At 42.6% G+C, this 22,253-nt stretch overlaps 1 protein-coding gene across 1 annotated transcript in view; it reads left to right on the top strand.

Moving 5' to 3' along the window:
* The first annotated feature begins 5,098 nt into the window (after positions 1-5,098).
* LOC143282821 (uncharacterized) overlaps positions 5,099-22,253 on the top strand; it is a 37,236-nt gene continuing 20,081 nt past the window's right edge. Inside the window, exons 1-8 of the mRNA XM_076588628.1 lie at positions 5,099-5,179; positions 6,481-6,679; positions 8,363-8,547; positions 9,037-9,176; positions 15,203-15,403; positions 17,467-17,694; positions 18,804-18,919; positions 20,968-21,096. Coding sequence (XP_076444743.1) covers positions 6,552-6,679; positions 8,363-8,547; positions 9,037-9,176; positions 15,203-15,403; positions 17,467-17,694; positions 18,804-18,919; positions 20,968-21,096 — 1,127 coding nt within the window. The 5' untranslated portion in view covers positions 5,099-5,179; positions 6,481-6,551. The remainder of the gene's footprint in view (positions 5,180-6,480; positions 6,680-8,362; positions 8,548-9,036; positions 9,177-15,202; positions 15,404-17,466; positions 17,695-18,803; positions 18,920-20,967; positions 21,097-22,253) is intronic.

The following is a 22,253-nucleotide window of genomic DNA, read 5'->3' as shown; positions in this document are numbered from 1 at the left end:
AAAAAAGAAAAAAAATTATGCGCACACACGAACATTGATTGAGCAGATTTACAACCTTTAGTGTTTCAAGAATCTCTGTGTGACTGTAAATGCAAAGATCAACAGTATCTTTCATTTGTGTATCTGCTATTGATGTTTTGATTTGTGAACAATGTATTTGAGAGAAGGTGCACACATTGGTGATGGTAAACAAAATTAAGGAAACAATCCCATGAGTTATTTGAGTTTTTACTTCTATTTGTGTGTGATTGATTATTTAATTGGTAATATTGCTATCATGCAATGCACCACCGTGGTATATAATTTTATGCCCCTCTTTTTATGTCATTATTGATTTGCTAGTTGTTTGATTGGTTGCTTGCCTGTTTGTACGAAGTTATAATTATTTTAAATGAAATTGATGCCATACACACACCAACTTTCACATGTGCATTCCATTTCACACATGCTTTCACATACACACATACGTGCTGGCTCATAGACAGACTGACACGTGCTTGTGTGTGTGTGCGCGCGCATGCGCAAACACGCACACACACACACACACACACACACACAACAAATGCATTGCAGTTGTCTGAGTGAGAGAAGATAGTCTGTTGCAGTATGAAATGAAAATGCTGGTGTCTGCAGAGACAGCACTTAGTTGAGTTCTTGGACCGCTTGTTTGCGCTAAGGGTATTTGTGAAAGCAAAAAAAGGTATGGACTTCATATCTGTAAAATTCTGAAGGAGGGTTGTCATTTTTTTTTTTTTTAATTTTTTTGTTACTTTTTTGGAAATGCATGCTGTAAGGGAAAAGCACAGATAAGTTTGGATTGTCATAATTTATTTATTGAGTAACTCTCTCTCTCTCACTCTGCATCTTCATCTTTTCTTCTCTTTTTTGTCTGACTGTCTCTGCCTCCCCCCCCCCCCCACCCCCTCTCCCCCACTACTACTACCATTTACCACTCTGGGTCCTCCCCATCGCTCTCCGTTTTCTTTTCTTTTTTTTTCCTCATTCATCTGTTCAGTATTTATTGATATTTTGTTTCACATTGTGATAAATTAGTCATCTTTCATAGCTTTTATGTGAGTTTGATGTCAACAGAGACCAGTGTAATGCATTTGTCATTTATCTTGTTACATGTAAATGTATGTATTTACTTATAGAAGGTTAGCATAGACTTGTGTCTGGGTAGTGTTTAATGGTCATAACTTATAAATTTGAATCCAGTTTGGAATCTTGCATCCATGCATGAGAATATATATGTGTGCAATTCACAAATAAAGTTATAATGGAAACATTTTAGAAGCATTCATTGTGAACATTACCACTCATTCTGCATACAGAGGCATGCAGGTGCCACACACACACACACACACACACACACACACACACCATGTCAGTTTACAGTTTGCCCTCTATGTACCAGTGTTTGCCAAGCCTCATTCTGACTTCACACTGTCTAAGCTTTTCTGACACCAAGTCAGTGAGGGGCACGGCAAACTCAAACATAGTGCGGACCCACTGAAAAATTGACAGCTGGAGAGGCGAGACAGCTGACTCAGATACTGTTGGTTTATAAGTATCAAGGGTTTAATTAAAAAACTTTTTTTTTTTTTTTTTTTGGTACTGGGGAAATGTAGTAGGCACAATGGGACTAAGACAATGACAAATGGAAACTGAAATGACAGAATTAAAGTGGTGCCACCTTATATGTAGGCCTTTGCATCTCTTGATGTCACATGCCATGGAACTTGAGCTGGATGCAATACTCACAATAAATCATCATCATCATCTTCTTCTTCTTCTTTTTCCAGACTATAAGACTGACAGCTGGGAGGGGAATCTTGACTGCTGTCATGACTCCATCTCGCTCTCTCTCAGTGCTGTTGAGTCTTTAATCGCATTTCATTGCCTGATGCTCAGCTGACAGCGAAGATCATACTAAGGCTAAAAGGTGTATTATAATTTAACTATATAACTGGTTTTGTTCTCTAACGCTGAACAGATTCCAGGCAAGAAAGAATTATGTAAAAAGATTTTTTTAAATCTCAATCACAATTTCATAATTATATCCCTACCTCATGACTGTCATTCCACAAAATTGTATGGAAATTTGTTGATTGTTTTGCGAATAAGTCGCACTGTGTCACTTTTTGCCTTGTCCTTCAATTGTTTAGAATCATCCATGGAAAATACTCTGGATATGTGGATACCCTTCCTTATCACCACCAATATGTAGGCCTAACTGGTCGGCCCATTGCTGACACTTCCAACAACTAAATGCAAGCAAATCTGTCTACTAAAGTGTGTGTGTGTGTGTGATCCTGGTGACCAACAGAAATATCCATCAACATACCAACAAATCCACCCATCTATCCCAGACCAATCGTAAATAAATGAATCACAAAAATAAAACGGTAAACATTTAGTTGAACCACCTAACACATAGAGATGAAGTTGACTTGTTGAGGTGCCAGCTTTTCATTACAGGTTATCATCCCAACTTCTAAAAAATAAACTAAATACAAATGCTTAAAAAAAAATTTTTAAAGAGAGGGAGAAGTGGGTTGTCTTGTAAATCCTTCCTGCAAATACAGAAAAGGTCATACTGGTGAATAACACAGCAGGGTGAGTAGCTCACATCCATCTGATCCACAGTCTCCAAACCCATTATACAGGGCTGTCAGAATAATGCAGGCCTACACATCAATATGTATGGGCAGTAAGGTTTGGAGAGTTTATCACATACTTCAGCCAGAAGACAATTTGACTGTGTCTTAACAGAAACATTGATATTACCTCTAATAGTCCAATGCAAGGAAGTTGTGCTGTAATGTGCACACTGGCAAATTTGTTTGCTGAACCTGGACAGTGGCTGGCTACTATATAAACAGCAAAATACACGTAAACGTTCACTTTGCTCGAAGAATGTATTATGAGTAAAGACGAGCAGCAATCCATGTATGATCAAACTTATAAAAAAAAAAATAATAATAATGGGAAGAATCTTAATTGATTTCAATTTATTGCACCCACCCTAAGTCGTCTTTTTTCACCCATTTCATTTTACATTTTAACCAGACTAAGTCCGGCATACCTTCAGAGACAAATAACCGAACAAAACTGATGTGACAACTGTTGTCCAACTTAAATTGCAACCATGTCTTTCAGGCTAATTTTAGAGTTGTTTTGTGATCCAAGTTATATGATTAAACAGTCCAAATTAAAGGCAAGTATTTGAATACTAACTTGCTTAAAAACAATTTAAAACACAGTTGCAATATTGTCGCAGTTTCAGGGAACGTTACTGAAAACAGCAACAATGGCAATCTAGAAGAAGTAATTTTTTTTTTTTTTTTAAGGAGAAAAAGACAACAAAAAAGAAAAAGAAAAGCAAAACCTGCATGCGTGAAAGCAGCGATTTGTATTATCTTGATAAAACTACAATTCAAATTGAATAGAATAGCAAGTGTTTACACAATTAATAAAAACAACACACACACACACACACCTTCATGTCATGTTTGAAAAAATGAATAAAGGTGTCCGTATAATGATATGTATCGGATCAGACATATTGGGCACACGTACGCTTTTCGATCGTGATTCACCAGCCCAACAACAACAGCAAACTTTTAACCAAAAAAAATATAAATAAATAAAATGAAATATAAAATAAAATTTAAAAAGAAACAAAAAAACCCCAATCTGAAAACAAAAAAAGAAAAAGTTGAAGGGGTGGGTTGGGCCAAGAGAAGACACGGACACCAAAACAAGCAACCGTATATCACGTGCGATTTGCAGGTCACTCGATCCCATCATGTAATTTGAACAGCGATTTTGTTCACTGGCTTGTTTCGTCGCAGTGTACACAGCCATATATATATATATATATTTGTATTTCTTTTTATCACAACAGATTTCTCTGTGTGAAATTCGGGCTGCGGCTCTCCCAGGGAGAGCTCGTCGCTACACTACAGCGCCACCGATTTGTTTGTTTGTTGTTTTTTTCCTGCGTGTAGTTTTATTTGTTTTTCCTATCCTTCCTGCAAATACAGAAAAGGTCATACTGGTGAATAACACAGCAGGGTGAGTAGCTCACATCCATCCGATCCACAGTCTCCAAACCCATTATACAGGGCTGTATATATACTGACGTCCTCCGCAGGACGTTTGTCCTTTGCTTGGCTCACCGAGACTTAAACAGACATGAACTGAACATTATATATATATTAGGCCTTTATTTCTACCTGACACGTCTTCAGAAGACGTGTCAATGCGGGTATACTGCCATAGATGAGTGGCATCATGATATGACACTTTGATGATGTGGCACTGTATTGGGAAACTGAAGAAAAAAAAAAAAGAAAAGAAGAAGAAAGACAAAAGAAGAAGAAGAAGAAGAAAAAAAGACAAGATGAAAGCTTTTTCTTCTACACAGTGCCGAAACTTTCCGCGGAAAGAGTGAAAGACGTTTAGACTTTTTACATTCATTATCAGTTGTATCTCTTGTTAAACTGATAACTTCTCTTTTACGAAGTCCGTAAGTGATTATCTTTAATTGTACATATGTAATTATAATTACTTCAAATATTCATAGTCTTTATTTCCACCCTTCTTCTCCCCGGTTTTCCGGCCCACCTCACCATTCACCCGGCCTCCTCTCCTAACTATTAAACGTAACATTCAAATGTGCAAGTTTATACTTTAACAAATTTTTCTACATTCACCAGTATGTGTGACTGGACATAAACAAAATTCCATTTCATTCCTGGAAAGATGGTTTGAAGATAGTGTTAGGATTTCATGCTTCTGTCAAATATTTTAGAGAAAGAATTAAAAAGCTTCGAAGTCAAGCTGGACATTCATTTTGCTTTAAACAAATAAAACAAGTTGGCACATTACAGTGTATTAAGTTATCGCTCCTTGATATATGGATTTAAAAAAAAAGAAGATATATATATATATATATATATATATATATATATATATATATATATTTAAAATCTGAAATAACATTGCGTTATGCAAGGAGGATCGTTGACATAAGTTAATGCCCGGATTGCCAAGTTAAAGGGAGACAACTTCTGACAGTTGTTTACAAATGGCGATTATGACTTGACGACGCTCCTCAAGTTCTGTTTCAAAATGCCGAAAGTGAATATTAAACTGGCGTATCCTCGGAGGGGTAGGTACTTCTTCCTGGACATGCAAGCATGCAAAAGCTCGTACAAAACTGCACAAATATTCGAACTCGTTCGAGCCACAAAGCGCCAAACATGAAAAATAACATGGATATCGCTTCCTTTCTCAATCATTTCAACGTGCTGTCGTTCTGGTAGTTTCAGTCTAGTCCATGAGGATTGGGATGGCAGTGGTGGTGTCACTCAGTAAAACTATAATGATATAACCCCCGCTTTCTCGAAATTCTGCGCTGAAATAATGTTGTTGTTTTTCTTATAATTTTCTTTTCGTTTGTTTGCCCATTCTCCCTTCTTCTTCTCTGGACCATTCAGATATTCCCAGAAAGTATTTTAAGCATTCGGTGATGCGCTTGCTAGGCAGTTGTACACAGACAGTAGCCTGCCGGAGAACCCACTTAGAGTAGGACTAGGTTTTCATCCTCACGAATAGGTCTGTCGCTTTCTGTAGCTTGTTTTTCTTTCATCGCAACCCAACAAAAACGGCTTAAAAATCAAATTGATGATTGTGGCCGTCAACGCAGTGAAAGTGAAAGACAGTGAGGTATAGTTAGTAAACTTGTAAACATAAGAATGGACATTTCTGCTGTCCAACCTGTTATCTTTTGCCTACTGGCATATCATGTTAGATTACTGTTCCATTTCATAGTACAGTATTCTTGAAAAATTTAATTCATTACATATTGTTATTTTAGTAAGTAGTATGATAATGATGGAAATGTTTATTAGTGTTTAGCTCATAGAAACATGTAATGCTGGTTACAATTTATTTTTAAAAAAGAACAATAGAGAGGGAGAGGTGCACCAAGACAGAATCACAGACAAAAATGAAGAGGGGTAACTGGGTGGGGAAGCCAGCAGAGATACTGTTAGTAATCAAACCAAACCAAAATAAATTAAGAAAACATCTTCCCTATCAACATGGCTTCTGCTGCAGAGAAGAATTATAACAAAACCATGGTAAGAAAGATATGCAGTAAAGGGAAAGCGTTCAAACATATATTTTAATACACTGAAGTTCAAAGGTATGCTTCAGGTGTGAGACAGAGTTCATTCTTGAATACACACATACGATAATGTACATACTAACACACATGTACACATAGTTGACATACTTCAGTTTCAAGGAGACGTCAAAGTATGTGGACTGATCCATGCAACATGCATAATAATACTTCCTCTGTCCTCATGTTATGACCTCCTTGCCTCCCTTATCTTTTCTCTTGTTCATTTAATTAGTCATCTATTCATTCATTAATCTGTGTATGTTTTGCCTGTATCTCTATAGAATGGCCATAACTTTTGCGGAGCCCAGTCAAGGAAAAAGCAGTGGTCAGTCATTGATGAGCAGCAACAGCAATGGACAGGACAAGAGCTCTCCAGTATTTCGACCAGCTGGGCTTCATGTCCATTCCCCTACAGAGACGTTACGTCTCGTCGAATGAATTGGTGGTGGAGGGTGATGGAATGGGCAGCAGCATTCTACAGTATGATTTAAAATCAAATCTGCATGTGTGTGTGTGTGTGTGTGTGCAAGCATTTTTTATTTTTTTTTTTTTTTTTAGTGTGCATGCATGTGTGTCTGTGTCTGTGTGTTTGTGTGTGAATCCTAACATTTCTCATTTTCTTGAATCCTGGCTTTCAGGTGTTATCTATAATTAACTCATCTTTGGGCCGTACATGCATTTTGTAAAGTTCTGTGTTTATTTGTGCAAATTTCAATGCAATTTTTTCATCAGTGGTGGTTGTGATGCAGAGAGAGAGAGAGAGAAGGGGGGGTGGGGGGTGGAGAGAGAGAGTCAGACAGACAGACGCAGACAGACAGGCACAGACAGACAGAAAGGAAGAAAAACAGAGATTTTAGAGAGAAAGAGAGAGAGAGTTTTCTCAGTTGTGTGTATCTGGAGAATTTTGATATGATATTGAAAAACACAAAGTACACAACCATATCAACAATAAAAACGCAATAAAATGCATGCAACCATCACAATGTTTATTACACACAAAGTTCTAAAGGATGGAATGAATATGTGCGGTATAGGTATAGTATTTTTCAGTCACTGAAACGAAGCAGAATATGGGTCCAGAATACTAATTGAAGAGGATGCTGGGCATGTACTTATTTTCAGTTGTCAATTAAATATGTCACTAGCACAAAGTAAATGAAGAAATTAGGTGCAATAATGCTTTATGAAAAAATATCGGCGGCTGAGCCGTGATTCGAACCAGCAAGCTCAGATTCTTTCGCTTCCTAGGTGGACGCGTTACCTCTCGGCCAGCACTCCACTATGTTTGATCATTTATTAAACAAAATACAAATCAGGTCTAATACAATCAGGAAAGAGGGCTCTGGACATGTATTTTAGTTAAATCAATTCTTAAACAAGATATCAGTTTGGTCTATACAAATCAGTAAAGAGGGCTGTAGGCATGTGCACCATTTCCTTTAAATCAGTCCTTAAAGCAAAGTTGGAACAGGTTCCAATACACTCACTGAAGAGGGCTGTGGGCCCTGAACACGAGGAACATGGGATGGAGCAAATGAAAATAATCACACAATGTTTGACATTGACACAATAAGCATTCAGTTCTGCATCAGTAAGGAAATGCAGACTCATATGTATAGATGGAAAACTGATGCCTTCAGAACAAAATATACCATGAATATTGTATGCCTATGTGGACAGAAAATTACAAATTTGCATATTCTTTCGTGTGTTAAGTTGAGTTTATTCCTATACTTTCCCAAAGCTCAGTGACGAAAATATTTAACTCTTCGTCATTAACTTACATTTTATTTTTTTATTTTTTTTATAGTTTATCTAAATGTCCAAAAGCCCATTACCTGTAAGTATTCTAACATTTGACTCTTATCTGTTTTTACCAGTTAGTTGATTTTATGGTTCTTTTTATCGTTCGTCAGATGGACGGTTTTGTGGCAGATAAGTTGGTTTCCTTGGTTTTTTTTCCATTCCCCAAGTTTCATTCTTCATTCCAAATTTTGATTCCTTGTCACATTTGTGATTGTAAACAGTTTGAACATGTTCCCATACACATAAACAGACACATACACTACACACACATTAAAAAAAAAAAAGATTCTGTCTAAAATCACTTTAGTGAACAGACGTTAAATTCATGACCAACCAACCACTTCCATGGACCCACAGGGTTGATAACAAAACAAAGGCAGGTCCAGCCAACACCGGGAGCACAGTACCTGTCTGTGTCACCTGCACCTGTTCCCGAAACCTGCGATCACTGGCCTTGTCTCCTGGCCCAGTCCACGATCCAGTCGACACAGATACCTCTGACAAAGACATCAGTGACAGCGACTGTGACAGTGATGCAGAAGGTGAGGATACTGAGGAGAGACAGACACAGAGAGAGAGAGAGAGTGTGTGTGTGTCTGTGTGTGTGTGTGTGCTTGCATGCATGCATGCTTGTGTGTGTGTGTTCAAGTCAGTATGCACATGTGTGTGTGCCTTTCAGCATAGGGGAATGTCAGCGTGTGTGTGTGTGTGTGTGTGTGTGTGTGTGTGTGTGTGTGAGGATGGAGATGTGAAGAGTGGACAGGTATGCGTGTGTATGTGTGTGTTTGAGGACGGAGATTTGGACAGCTGTGTGTGTGTGTGTGTGTGTGTGTGTGTGTGAGGACGGAGATTTGAAGAGTGGACAGCTGTGTGTGTGTGTAGTATATGTGTGTGTGGGTCTGTGTGTGTGTGATTGGAGGTGTGATGGGTGGACAGCTGTATGTGTGTGTGTGTGTGTGTGTATGAGGATGGAGGTGTGCTGATTGGACAGCTATACAGCTTTGTGTGTGTGTGTGTGTGGTTGTCGTCAGAATTGAACCTGGACAAGCTGCTGTTCCTGATGGCACGTCTCCGCCAGCGGTCCTCGGCCCAGGCCTCCCACCCCACGCTGGTCCGTCTGGCGTCCTGTTTCTCACCCCCTGATTCTCTGACCAATCAGCACATTGATAAGGTTATTATCTGTATTCCTGGTTGTTTTTTTTTAAGTGGTTAACTATGATATTGGTCATTGGTCAGTATTGATTTTGTGAGCCAGGACCTCAGTAGTGTGAGTGTGCTTTTGGGTTTGTGTTTACTGTTAGTGTGTGTTTTGTGTGTGTGTGTGTGTGTCTGTGTGTGTGCGCGTGTGTGTGTGTGTGTGTGCGTGTGTGTGTGTGTATGTGTGAATGAAGGAGTAAAGCATATTTTGTGTTTTTTTGATAAGATGATTCTTATTTGCAGTCGGTATCATTCTTTACACACACACACACACACATATGTAACATATATATATATATTTATTTATTTATTTATTTGTGTGTGTGTAAGTTTTCATGTGCTGTTGCATGCCTTCATTTTCTGTTATGAGTGTATTGTTTCATAGAAGATTACTTGAGCCATCTATATGGGAAGTTTGCACCATGGAAGTGCTATGATATATAACATATATTGTTATTAATATCATCATTGTTATTATCATCATCATCATCATCATCATCATTGCAGACATAATAAAAAGAGGGGAAGAAAAATGGGTAGGGGTAGGAAGAGCAGCCCAAATTTCACACAGAGAAATCTGTTGACAAAAAGCAGTCCAATCTAATCCTGTCCAATGCCATCACATCCCATTGTACTGTACCATAGCATACCATTCCATACTGTACCCTGCTGCACTGGTACTGCACTGTACTGGTACTGTACTGCACTGCACTGGTACTGCACTGCACTGCACTGGTACTGCACTGTATTGGTACTGTACCGTACTGGTACTGAACTGCACTGGTACTGTACTGCACTGGTACTGTACTGCACTGCACTGGTACTGCACTGTATTGGTACTGTACTGCACTGCACTGGTACTGCACTGCACTGCACTGGTACTGCACTGTATTGGTACTGTACCGTACTGGTACTGAACTGCACTGGTACTGTACTGCACTGGTACTGTACTGCACTGCACTGGTACTGCACTGTACTGGTACTGTACTGCACTGCACTGGTACTGCACTGCACTGCACTGGTACTGCACTGTATTGGTACTGTACCGTACTGGTACTGCACTGTACTGGTACTGCACTGCACTGCACTGGTACTGCACTGTATTGGTACTGTACCGTACTGGTACTGCACGGCACTGGTACTGCACTGTACTGGTACTGTACTGCACTGGTACTGTATGGTACTGCACTGTACTGGTACTGTACTGCACTGCACGGTACTGTACTGTACTGTACACTGTACTGTACTGTACTGCACTGCACTGGTACTGCACTGCACTGGTACTGCACTGTACTGGTACTGTACTGTGCTGGTACTGAACTGCACTGGTACTGAACTGCACTGCATTGGTACTGCACTGCACTGGTACTGTACTGTGCTGGTACTGTACTGTGCTGGTACTGCACTGCACTGGTACTGCACTGCACTGGCACTGCACTGGCACTGCACTGCACTGGTACTGCACTGTACTGGTACTGCACTGCACTGGTACTGTACTGTGCTGGTACTGCACTGGTACTGCACTGCATTGGTACTGTACTGTACTGGCACTGCACTGGTACTGCACTGCATTGGTACTGTACTGTACTGTACTGTACTGGCACTGTACTGGTACTGTACTGCACTAGTACTGTACTGCACTGGTAATGCACTGCACTGGTACTGTACTGTACTGGCACTGCACTGGTACTGCACTGCATTGGTACTGTACTGTACTGGCACTGCACTGGTACTGCACTGCATTGGTACTGTACTGTACTGTACTGTACTGCACTGGTACTGTACTGCACTGGTACTGCACTGCACTGGTACTGTACTGGTACTGTACTGCACTGGTACTGTACTGCACTGGTACTGCACTGCACTGGTACTGCACTGGTACTGTACTGCACTGGTACTGTACTGCGCTGGTACTGTACTGTGCTGGTACTGTACTGCACTGGTACTGTACTGCACTGGTACTGTACTGCACTGGTACTGTACTGTGCTGGTACTGAACTGCACTGGTACTGAACTGCACAGGTACTGCACTGCACTGGTACTGTACTGGTACTGCACTGCACAGGTACTGCACTGCACTGGTACTGCACTGCACTGGTACTGTACTGTACTGGTACTGCACTGCACTGGTACTGCACTGCACAGGTACTGCACTGCACTGGTACTGTACTGTACTGGTACTGTACTGTGCTGGTACTGTACTGGTACTGCACTGCACAGGTACTGCACTGCACTGGTACTGTAGTGTACTGGTACTGCACTGGTACTACACTGCATTGTTACTGTACTGTACTGGCACTGCACTGGTACTGCACTGCACTGGTACTGTACTGTACTGGTACTGTACTGCACTGGTACTGCACTGCACTGGTACTGTACTGAACTGTTCTGCACTGGTACTGTACTGTACTGGTACTGTACTGCACTGGTACTGTACTGTACTGGTACTGTACTGCACTGGTACTGCACTGGTACTGCACTGGTACTGTACTGTACTGCACTGATACTGTACTTGTACTGTATTGAACTGGCACTGTACTGAACTGGTACTGTACTGTGCTGTACTATACTATCATCAGTATCATCATTGTTAACAACATCAGTGCCATCATTGTTGTTATTATCATTTATATTATTACTATAATTATTTTCCTATCATTATTATCATCATCATCATAGATATCACCAGTCATCATTGTTATCATTGATATGATGGTTGTTGCAGATGAAGAGGTTGATGGCATGTAATACATGGTGGTGAGGGAGCGATGTCATCCTTATTATGGTCATCATATTACTATCGTTCATCCTTATGATGATCATTATTATCTTCATTGTTATGACGATGATTATTGCATCTGATGAAGTTCATGGCCTGCGATCACACTATGGTGAGAGAGACGTGTCTGGAAGTGGTGAAGCAACATCATCATCAGCATGGTTATCATATCATTAGTATCGTAATCATTATGATGATCATCATTATCTTCATTATTGTGATGACACAGATTGACATAAGTTTTCAGTTGGGCCAACAGCATAGTGAGATTGGTTTCTCCAGTGCAGTGGGAAATCATTTACAGCTTAGTCTTTTGTGAAGGACTATGAATCTCAAACTAGGAGGCAAGCTTTGCACTGACTCTTAGTGCTACAGCCTTGAGGGGCCAGATGGCCTTTGGGAACCATCCCAATGCTGACTGACTTAAAACCCTTTTGGCTGAGAGAGTTGGGATGTAACTTGGGCAAGACACTCTCCACTATAATCATATTCTAGCCCAGATAGTCGGGACAGCAGTTACCTCCTCTGCTTTTCTGATGGCCATAGTTGAACACGACTGACTATCATATAGATGAAGAACACCTGGTGGGATAGAAAGTCCGAAGAGCTTCAGTCCGCTGCTGATGCTCACGACATGAAGACCTTCCATGATGGTCTCCGAGCTGTGTATGGGCCGAGAGTCACAGGATTAACCCCTGTCCGAGCCTCGGACCAGACCACCCTTCTGACAGACAAGAAAGACATCCTTGCCCGCTGGGCAGAGCACTTCAACACCCTTCTCAACAGGGACTCGTCCGTATCTGACGAGGTAATTGCAGCCCTCCCACAGCTACCAGTCAGTGACTCACTGGCTGCCCCTCCCACCAAAGCCGAGACTCAGAAGGCCCTGAAGCTGACATTGTCAGGAAAAGCACCAGGAGCGGATGGAATCCAGGCTGACATCTGCAAGTATGGAGGCGAGGTGCTGACAGACAAGCCGCCCGCCCTGTTCCAGTCTATCTGGGAGAGAGGGGAGGTCCCCCAGGATTTCAAGGATGCTTCTATTGTCTACATTTACAAACGAAAGGGAGACAAAACATCCTGCGATAACCACCTTGGAATCTCCTCTGCATCGCCGGCAAGATCTTCTCTCGCATCATACTGAACAGACTGGTTGACCATGTCTCCAACACAGTCATCCCTGAAGCACAGTGCGGCTTCCGCTCATGCAGGGGAACATGTGACATGGTGTTTGCTGTACGCCAGATGCAAGAAAAGTGCCGTGAGCAGAACAAGGAGCTCCACATGGTCTTTGTAGACCTGACTAAGGCCTTTGACACGGTGAACTGCCATGGTCTGTGGAAGATCCTCCTAAAGTTCAGCTGCCCAGAGAGCCTAATCCAGCTGATTGCATCTTTCCACGATGGCATGCAGGCGAGAGTACAGGAAAATACTGACATGTCGGATCCGTTCCCTATGGTAAATGGAGTGAAGCAGGGCTGCGTCTTGGCACCCACTGTTCTCCATTCTCTTCTCTGCCATGCTGATTGACGCCTTCCAAGACTGTTCCGCACAGATGGCAAACTTTTCAACTTGCGGCGACTCCATGCCAGGTCCAGGGTGTTTGAGGCACTGATGAGAGAGTTCCTCTTCGCTGATGACTGCGCGCTTGCTGCACACACCTGTGAGGACATGCAGTTCATTATGGACAGGTTCTCAACCTCCTGCAGGCACTTTGGACTCACCATCAGCCTCAGCAAGACCGAGTCCATGTACCAACCGGCTAGCTCACAGAACGCCAGTGCCTCCTGGCAATCAAGATCAATGGCACAGAGATCAAGTCACTCGACAAGTTTTGCTACCTCGGCAGCACCCCATGCAGCAACGGAGCCCTTGATACAGAAGTGACGCTGCACATCGTCAAGGCCAGCTCCGCCTTTGGCAGACTCAACAACAGGCTGTGGAACAACAAAGGCATCAGGCTCGGCACCAAGATGAAAACCTACAGAGCTGTTGTGCTGACCACCTTGTTGTACTGCTGTGAAACATGGACGACGTATCGCTGTCACATTCAACAACTTGAGTAGTTTCACCAGAGATGCCTACGAAAGATCCTCGGCATAAAGTGGCAAGACAGGGTCTCCAACCTCCAGGTCCTAGAGAGGAGCGGCCTGCCCAGCATGGAAAGCCTGCTGATCCAGTGCCAGCTACCTGGACAGGACACGTTGTCTGCATGACAGACAGCAGGATCCTGAAGATGCTTTTGTATGGCCAGCTGAAGGAAGGCCACCGTGAACTGGGAAGACCCTGCAAGCGCTTCAAGGACACCTTGAAGACAAACCTCAAAGCCTGTGACATAGACATCGCTTCCTGGGAAACTGATGCCATTGATCGCTCTCACTGGAGGATGCTGTGCTCTAGTGGCATAAGTCTAGACATTTGAAAACAAGAGAATGCTGGCCATTAAGGAGAAGCAGGGCTCAACTTCTGGAGACGTTTTCCCTTGCAACACCTGTGGGAAGTGCTGCGCATCCAGAATCGGCCTTTTCTCCCATATGAGGACACACACCGACAGATAAGCCTGCCTGCCTACTCATCCGTCGGACCGACGGGAGACTCCATCATATATATATATATATATATATTGTGACGATAGTTATTGTAGTTGATGAAGTTCATGGCATGCGATCACACGGTGATGAGGGAGACCTGTCTCAGGGTGGTGGAGCAACATCATCATCATCATCATCATCATCATGGTTATCATATCATTATTATTATCGTGATCATTATGATGATCACAGAGGTGCCAACTGTTATGATTTTGCTGTATTTTATTAGGATCAGTTGCAGTTTGTTTCAATGTTACGCCAACGCCAAAATTGTTCATTTTGGACTACATAGCATGGTTACATGGTTTCCTGTTGTAACATTACTCAAACGCTTTAGATCTATTGATCATGAGGCCAAGGCAGTTACTACTAACCTTGGTCTCATGTGATGATGCTCAGCTAATCGTGTGCATGTTTACATTGAAACAGCATTGAGTGGACCAGTCAGCTTAATCGTAGCAGTTACACAGTGTTGCAGTTAGGCCCAAGTGTTTGTATGCCTTGTAGATAAAATGTGCGTTTGCTGATGTGGCTCGGAGTCCGCATGTTCCTACCAAATTCAGATTGTCCCTGCCAAATTTCCTGATTGTTCCTACAAAGACTTGACAGGGGGTTGGCACCTCTGTGCAGCTGATGAAGCTAATGGCGTGCGACCACACAGTGGTGAGGGAGACGTGCCTCAAGGCTTTGGGGCGACTGGTGGCGCTGAGCCGGGGTGGGGAGCTGGTCCGGAGGTCGGACCTGGTGGAGAAGGTGATGGACCTGACACTGCAGGACACGTCACAGCTGACCACCGCCACTCGGGTCATGGCCATGGGGGTCTTGGACAAGGTGAGGAGAAAAAAAAAAAAACAGTATCTTTTCAAACTGTACTTTTCGCACTGAAACTTTTCCATCTGCACATAATTATGCGTGCTGTGATTTTATTGCTGGATGTGCTCTTTGTGTTGATTTGTATGCGTTTGTGATGATTTTGGTGTGTTTTCTGTGATGCCTGGTTCCTTGGTGTTTATTTTTGACAATGGTGAATGTGATGTGATTTGTTTCGCTGTGATTTGCTCCTGTGTGATTTGAGACTGTGATAGTGGCTGTGTTGATTTATGTATTTTTATGTCACTTAGTCTTGTGTATTTTAGCCAGTGTCATGTGAGACTGTGTTGATTTTGTACATATTTTATGTCACGTAGTCTTAGATTTTGTATATTTTATCATAAAGCATGGTGAGTGCCATCTGAGATGGGGGTACTGTGCACTATAACCGTGCATTTTATTATTTATTATTATTGTTATTCATTTTTTATGGTGGTGGTGGTATTTTTTTAGAGAGAATGTTTCAGATCAGTGGGATGTGTGTGTGTGTGTGTGTGTATGTGTGTGTGTGTGTGTAAGGGTAGGGGAGACGGTGGTGGTGGTGGGTGGTTGGGTAGGGTTGTGGTGTGGCATTTGTATGAGTGTAGGTGTGTGTGTGTGCAGGTGTTTGTTAGTTCCTTCTTTAATTAAAAAAACATGTTTTGAGTGATGTTAGGTGTTTCTCTGTGTGTGTGTGTGTGTGTGTGTATGTGTGTGTGTGTGTGCACATTTGTGCATGTGGGTGTGTGCGTGTGCGCATATGTATGTGTGTTTTGTGTTTCAAGTATTTGCATCTGTATGTGTATGTTTGAACGCATGTACATGCCTCTCACCATGAATCTCTTGTACACATCATTGTGTCGTTCCTGCACCAGCAGTCCACAAGGAACTGTTACTAATTTGTCATGAGGCCACATAGTGGAGGAGACACTTGGGTCATAGTGGTGGAAAGCAGTGCTGTCTTTCTCTCATCATGAAAAAAAATATTTAAAAAATAATAAAAAATAAAAGAAATAGATAAAAAAATTTAAAAAATTAATAAAAAAAATAAAAATTAATAAAATAAAATAAATTAAAATATATATATATATATATATATATATATATATATATAATTTTTTATTTATTTATTTTTTCTCAAGGCCTAAGCCCATTGAGCTACGCTGCTGGTCAGGCATCTGCTTGGCAGATGTGGTGTAGCATATATGGATTTGACCAAACGCAGTGACACCTCCTTGAGCTACTGATACTGATACTGATACTCATCATACATTTCACCATCCAAAGTCAGGAACGTGTTCACACTTGGGAGGAGAGAGGAAGATTAGAGTTAAGTGCCTTTCCCAAGGGACATTACACCATCCTGAAATGGAGCCTCGAACCCTGATCACTGGTGAACACTGATCAGGTCCAACATGTAACCAGATCTGCCTCATGGCAAACTGATGGAGTCTCCTGTCGGACCAACGGATGAGTAGGCAGGCAGGCTTATCTGTCGGTGTGTGTCCTCATATGGCAGAAGAGGCCAATTCCGGATGTGCAGCATTTCCCACAAGTGTTGTAAGGGAAAACGTCTCCATAAGTTGAGCCCTGCTTCCTTTGCTCACGCTTCTCCTTGATGGCCAGCGTTCTCTTGTTTTCAAACGTCTTTATGCCACAAGAGCACAGCATCCTCCAGTGAGAGCGGTCAAGGGCATCAGTTTCCCAGGAAGTGATGTCTGTGTCACAAGCTTTGAGGTTTGTCTTCAAGGTGTCCTTGAAGTGCTTGCAGTTTCTTCCAAGTTCACAGTGGTCTTCCTTCAGCTGGCCATACAAAAGCATCTTCAGGATCCTGCTGTCTGTCTTGCAGACAATGTGTCCTGTCCAGCGTAGCTGGCACTGGATCAGCAGGCTTTCAATGCTGGGCAGGCCACAACTGTCTAGGACCTGGAGGTTGGAGACCCTGTCTTGCCACTTTATGCTGAGGATCTTTCATATATGGCAAACTAAGGTAATATGAGTTTACACGATTTTGATTTTTTTCTTTTTTTAAAATTTCTTTCCAGTTACTGAACGTGGAAGAACTGAACTATGACCAGATACGACAGAGGCTGGACAGGGAGGTGTATCCCAGCATGCTTCAGTGCCTGGGAGGGACATACCCACTGGAAGTGAAGTACGCTGCGTGCTGTATCGTGCGGTCACTGGCCCGGGATGCTGCCTTTGCTGCCAGGATCAAGAAAGGAAGCCTATTTCTCCTTGAGCAGCTGCAAGAGTCTAGTACAAAGCTGAAGGTAATAAGGTGGTTTTTTTCTTGTTTTTTCTTTTTAAAATTGTGGGCTGCAACTCCCATGTTTATTTGTACATAATGAGTGAGTATTTACATGTATGACAAATTTTACCCTGCCATGCAGGCAGCCATACTTCATTTTCAGGGATGTGTATTTTGGGTATTTTCTTGTTTCCATGACCACCGAACACTGAGTTAAGTTTTAAAAACTCTTCAGTGGTGCATAAACAGAGACAAAGAAAAGTTTTCCATCGATGATTTGTTCACAGTATTTTAAGTCATGTTAAGGTGATAGCTCCATGACAGTTAGGATTCCTGTGTTCAGTGGAAACACTTTTATAGTCAGCTCATACTCCTACTCATCTGTCAGCTCTTGTGGGGTTTATATGACCGCTGTTCATGAAAACAGCTTTTCTGTTGCAAAAGGTTGATTGCAGATGCATGTGATAGTCAAGAGAAGTTTATATTGTCAGTGATTTGAAGTGTCTTTGTATCATCCACAGGTGTATGTGGGAGTTTATATTGTCATTAATTTGAAGACGTGTCTATGTGTGGACCTTAGGAAGTGTATGTGGGAGCTGACATTGTCATTGATTTGAAGTGTGTTTTGTCATCTTTGGGTGATGTATGTGGGAGTTTATATTGTTATTGATTTGAAGGAGTGTCTGTGTGTGGTCCACAGTAGCTGTATGGGGAAGTTGATATTGTCATTGATTTGAAGAAGTGTTATCCACAGGTGTATGCTGGAGTTTACATTGTCATTGATTTGAAGGAGTGTCTTGTGTGTGGTCAGTAGATGGTGCATGTGGGAGTTTATAAAAGGAGGCACATGTGGGAGTTGACTTTGTCACTGATTTGAAGAAGTGTTGTCCACAGGTGTATGTGGGAGTTTATTTTGTCATTGATTTGAAGAAGTGTTGTCCGCAGGAGGCGTATATGGGAGTTTATATTGCCATTGATTTGAAGAAGTGTCTTTGTGTCTTCCACAGGAGGTGTATGTTGGAGTTTATTTTGTCATTGATTTGAAGAAGCGTCTTTGTGTTGTCCACAGGAGGTGTATGTGGGAGTTTATTTTGCCACTGGTTTGAAGAAGTGTCTTTGTGTTGTCCACAGGAGGCGTATGTGGGGGTACTGATGGCCATGTTCGCTCACCCAGGCCTGAAGGAGGTGGGCAGTGTGGACACTGGAGTTCTGCCTGTGCTTAAAGGGCTGCTGCAAAGTGGACCTTGGTCAGTGTGTTCTGCTTGTGTGAAGGTGGTGAAAGGGAAAGAGGGGAAGAGAGAGAGAGAGAGAGAGTGTGTGTTTGTAAGAGAGAGAGAGTGTGTGTGTGTTTGTGAGAGAGAGAGAGAGAGAGAGAGTGTGTGTTTGTAAGAGAGAGAGAGAGTGTGTGTGTGTTTGTGAGAGAGAGAGAGACAGAGACAGAGAATCAGAGAGTTGTGTGTATTGGCAATTATATTTGTTGCAAAATGCTGGACTCATTTTATTGTTACTGGTCTCATGGAAACTGAATTTTAAATCTGTTTGTGATGTCCATTCACCTGTTGCTTAATTCTTTTTTTTTTTCTTTTTCTTTTTTTAATTTTTATTCTGCCCCTTCATCTGCTGTTTCAGTGGCATTACTCCCACGCCGCTCATTTAGATTCCCCCATATACGGCCACACCCGGGTTCATCCATCAGAATTCCAGCGTCGGCAGTCCACAGGGAACCATCGATGTTAGGTCGCCAGGAGGCCACACACCAGAGGAGACCCTGCACTGCTGCTGAGTCACTTTGGTGGTGTTCAGTGGTGCCTGTTCTGTTTTAACATACTTAGGACACCACCTACTAAGCCCCCTACTGACGACAATAATGGCTTAGTCGCGGAGCCAGACTGAGTGAGCGTCCTTCCCAAAGTGGAGACCGCCACCACGTCCCTCAAACAACAGTCCCCCATGAATCTGCTGACACTGACGACATTGAAAGGACTCACCCCAAGCACGGAAGTGGAGGGATATCGAAACTGAGGTCACCATGAGAGCAGGGCATGAAAGGTCACAGACTTTGAGACTATTTTGTTTATATTGATGACGATGAAGGAGGAGGAGGATGACAATGATGATGACGATGTTGCTATGGAGGTCCATTTTGGTTCGGGATTGCGTGACAAGGCTGTACTCTACGCTTCCTGTCATAATGATATCCCGGTGTTAACCAGGCCCGAGAGATACAGACACTTGCAGTGTTGGTCAGGTAATGAGAGCAACACACCCAAAGACGCATCCTTGAAGTGGATGACACTCGACTGTGTGGTCCCAATCTCCCCATTTAAGCCCACAGCACACTCAACTCTGAGTAGGAGCCAGCCACGAGCCGAAAAATCCACCTCCGCTGGGATTCAAACCCGCGTCCTCCCAGCCGTCAGTCAGCGACGCTAACCACTTCGCCACGGCGGCCACCTGTGGCTTAATTCTGTTCAGGATCCCATTGTCATTCTTCTATCTTCTTTTATCTTTTTTTTTTTTTTTTTTTTTTACTTCCAGCACCTTGTAACTGATGCTAAATCATATCAGGGTCATTTCAATCTGGCAGAGAGAAGAGGTAAAGGAAGACAACAAAATTCTTGAAAACATGACTGCATGGGTACATTGAACCGAACTCACAATGTATGCAGAGGATGATTGTTTGAGAGTGTTGACATAGACCCTCAGACAGACCCCAGTGTTAGATATAAGTGTGTATTGTGCAGACAGATGCTAAAAATGACTGTAGATAAGGCAATCTTGACTACAGAGGAGAGAGAAAAGTGTTATTTTTTTTAGTACATACATGAAAAAGACAAGGTCTGGCAAATCAAACAGTACAGAATATAAAGATCAAAAACCCTATATACAGACATGGTTGTCTCCTAAACCTGTAAACAAAGTGAAAGTGAGTTGGTGTGTGGTTTTTTTTAATAATTTATATATATATTTTTTTATACTTTTAACTCTTTGAACAAAGTGATGGTGTGTGTGTGTGTGTGTGTGTGTTTGTGTGTGTGTGTGTGTGCACGTGCGGGCATGTGTGTGTGTGTGTTTGTATGTGTGTGTGCATGTGTGTGTGTGTATGTTTGTGTGTATGTATCTCTGTGTGTGTATGTGTGTGTCTGTGTGTGTGTGTGTGTCTGCACGTGCACGAGCATGTGTGTGCGTGTGTGTGCATGTGTGTGTGTGTGTGTCTGCACGTGTGCATGTGCGTGTGTGCGTGTGTGTGTGTGTGCGTGTGTGTGTGTGCGTGCACATGTGTGTTTGTGTGCAGTGAGACACAGAAGCAGGCCCTGGAGTTGCTTCAGTGTGTGATGAGTGACGACCGAGGGGTGGAGGTGGTCATCGGTGACCAGCATCTGGTGACCTGTGTGCTGGCCTGTCTCCTGTGCTCCAAGTGCAGGTCAGTGCTTTTCTTTTTTTTGTTTTGTTTTGTTTGCTGCCCCATTATCTGCACCGTTTCAGTGGCATTACTCCCATGCTGCCCATTCTGAGTTCCCCGTACACGGCCACATCCAGGTTTGTCTGTCTCAGCCCCAGTGCTGGTAGTCCGCAGTGAACAATTCATGTTAGGTCACCAGGAGGCCACACACCAGAGGAGACCCTGCACTGTTGCTGAGTCATTTCGGTGATGTTCTGTAGTGCCTGTTCTGATTTAATGTACTTAGGACACCACCTACTGAGCCCCATACTGACAACAATAATGGCTTAGTCACAGAGCCAGAGTGAGTGAGCATCTCCCCAGAGCTAGACCACCACCTCGTCCCCCATGAATCCACCAACACTGAAGACCTTGACAAGACTCACCCCAACCGCGGAAGTGGAGGGGTATCAAAACTGAGGTCACCATGAGAGCAGGGCATGAAAGGCCACATAATTTGGAACTTTTTTTTCTTTTTTTTATATTCATGATGATAAAAGACGAGGAGGATGGCGATGATGATGAAGATGCTGCTATGGAGGTCCATTTAGGTTGGGGACTACGTGACAAGGCTGTACTCTATGCTTCCTGTTATAATGATATCCCTTCGTCAACCAGGCCCGAGAGATACAGACACTTGCAGTGCTGGTCAGGAAATTAGAGCAACACACCCAAAGATGCATCTGTGAAGTGGATGATACCAGTCTGTGTGGTCCCAGTCTTCCCATTTAAGCCCATAGCACACTCAACTCTGGGTAGGAGCCGGCCATGGGCCGAAAAACCCACCTCCGCTGGGATTCGAACCCGCGTCCTCCCAGCCGTCAGTCTGCGATGCTAACCACTTCGCCACAGCGGCTACTTGCTTTTTTTTTTTTCCTTCAGTAACTCATTCAAACCCATGGAGTTTACAGCCTTTGCAGGCTTCCCTTTGATACTGATGCAGAAAAAAAACAGAAAATATACTGAGATTGACCATTTTATCCCTCCTAATTGATGTGCATGGACACAGCTGGATATACCGTTCAAGTTAGTTCCCTTTGCTTGCAGTTTATGCGTCAGGTGGGAATGTGAAAACTGTATGCGTTAGGTGGGAATGTGGAAACAGTATGCATTAGTTGGGGATGTGGAAACTGTATGCA

Source organism: Babylonia areolata, chromosome 6 (genome assembly GCF_041734735.1).
Source record: "Babylonia areolata isolate BAREFJ2019XMU chromosome 6, ASM4173473v1, whole genome shotgun sequence".
In the NCBI taxonomy this organism is placed as follows: domain Eukaryota; kingdom Metazoa; phylum Mollusca; class Gastropoda; order Neogastropoda; family Buccinidae; genus Babylonia; species Babylonia areolata.
This window is presented reverse-complemented; position numbering and strand designations above follow the sequence as displayed.